Source organism: Austrofundulus limnaeus, unplaced genomic scaffold (assembly GCF_001266775.1).
Source record: "Austrofundulus limnaeus strain Quisiro unplaced genomic scaffold, Austrofundulus_limnaeus-1.0 Scaffold114, whole genome shotgun sequence".
In the NCBI taxonomy this organism is placed as follows: domain Eukaryota; kingdom Metazoa; phylum Chordata; class Actinopteri; order Cyprinodontiformes; family Rivulidae; genus Austrofundulus; species Austrofundulus limnaeus.
Window position 1 is genome coordinate 763,537 of NW_013952516.1, and position 1,508 is coordinate 765,044.

A 1,508-nucleotide genomic window follows, 5' to 3' on the forward strand; every position below is an offset into this window, starting at 1 on the left:
GAGTGGGGTTGGGGGGGGTGCTCCGTGATGAGGAAGCTCGGCTTAAAGATACGTCCCAGGGGCGTTTCTGGTCCCAAAAGGTGTTTCTGGTCCCCACCTGTCGTTTTGCTCCTCAGCATGGCTGCCTAAAAACGCTGCAGGATTTCTTAAACATGAGTCAAAGCAAGGCTTTGGGCATGTTTTTTATGAGAGTATAACGTATAACATGATATAAAACTCAAAAAAGTTGATTTTACATGATATTGCCCCTTTAAAGACGCATTAATAAATGATATGAAAAAAGCGTGGATTTTGTTTCTTCATGAAAAAACTGTCATGACGTTGCAATGAGTGCCTTTAACAGCTAATATTGTGGCTGTGTTTCTACCTGTCGCTGCTTCATCCTCCACAGAGGCGCTCGGTGTGGTGGCTGCAGGTGAGCTCACTTCGTTTTCATCTCTGCAGGTGTTTAGATTACCAAATGTAATCCTGGCGTTAAGCACATGAAACAGAGGAATCTCTGCCAGAGAGGAATAACAACGCTTTATCAAAATGTAGCCCTGATTAAAAAAAACGAGAGGGAACGTTGAATACCTATTTTAACAGGAAATCCAGGGGGAAAGTTCAGGGTTACAAAATCTCGCAGCCTTGCAAAATGGGAACTGGTTCGAGCCATGAGGTCAATGATGGGGGTCACCTGCTCCACCAGGGACAGAGGATGTTCCTCACTCATCCACAGTGTTCCTTTGAACCTACGAGGAACAAGATTACATAAATCCTTGATTAAATGTGCTTCAGACTGATACAGAAACCAGGAGAAACACAGATCTGTGTTATTAGACTTACTTTTGTGTTCTAACTGTCAGCTCAATGGGACGGCCGATGTCTCTGTTGCCCAGGTCAAAATCGGGGTCAAAATATTCCTCCGGAGTGATTGCAGTGGGGTTTGTGGCTGTTGCATACTCAAGAGTTAGGTCCTAAAACGTCAAGCAATCATCTGAAATGAGCTAATTAGACTGAGAGAGAGAGTGAGAGAAAAAAGGTTTATTTTTAAATAAATCTCACCCCCTGAGCACTTATGTGCTGCTCCACAGTTCCCAGCAGAGACTCCAAGACATTCCTTTCACCTTTGAACAAAAAGTCAGATGTAGTTTTATTAGTCTGGAGAATTCTGAAAGTTCCATCTGTAAATCATTACAAAAGCATAATGTATGTATGAGGAAGGAAAGATACGAGGTGAATGGGAAATATTCTCCACCTACTTTTAATCCTGGCTTTTTCCTCGTCTGTTAAATGCTCTGTTCTCGTCCTGATTACAACATGGACGTTGTTGACATTGAAAACCTGACAAAAAGCACCAGAACTGAAGGTCATACAATATACACAGGCTCCACTGTTAACAGCAAACATACATTTAGGTAAAAATAAATAAATAAAAAATACAGCAACGTAATAACTTTTATGAACCTTAGCTTCAAATCCTTGGATCACTTCTGTTTTATCAGTTTTCCAACCCCATATTCCTGACT

General features: G+C 41.5%; 1 protein-coding gene across 1 annotated transcript in view; it reads right to left on the reverse strand.

Moving 5' to 3' along the window:
• ankrd13a (ankyrin repeat domain 13A) overlaps positions 1–1,508 on the reverse strand; it is a 7,437-nt gene that overhangs the window by 1,490 nt on the left and 4,439 nt on the right. Inside the window, exons 8-13 of the mRNA XM_014014384.1 lie at positions 1,447–1,506; positions 1,242–1,323; positions 1,045–1,106; positions 826–956; positions 574–731; positions 368–499 (exon numbers count right to left, since the gene is read on the reverse strand). Coding sequence (XP_013869838.1) covers positions 368–499; positions 574–731; positions 826–956; positions 1,045–1,106; positions 1,242–1,323; positions 1,447–1,506 — 625 coding nt within the window. The remainder of the gene's footprint in view (positions 1–367; positions 500–573; positions 732–825; positions 957–1,044; positions 1,107–1,241; positions 1,324–1,446; positions 1,507–1,508) is intronic.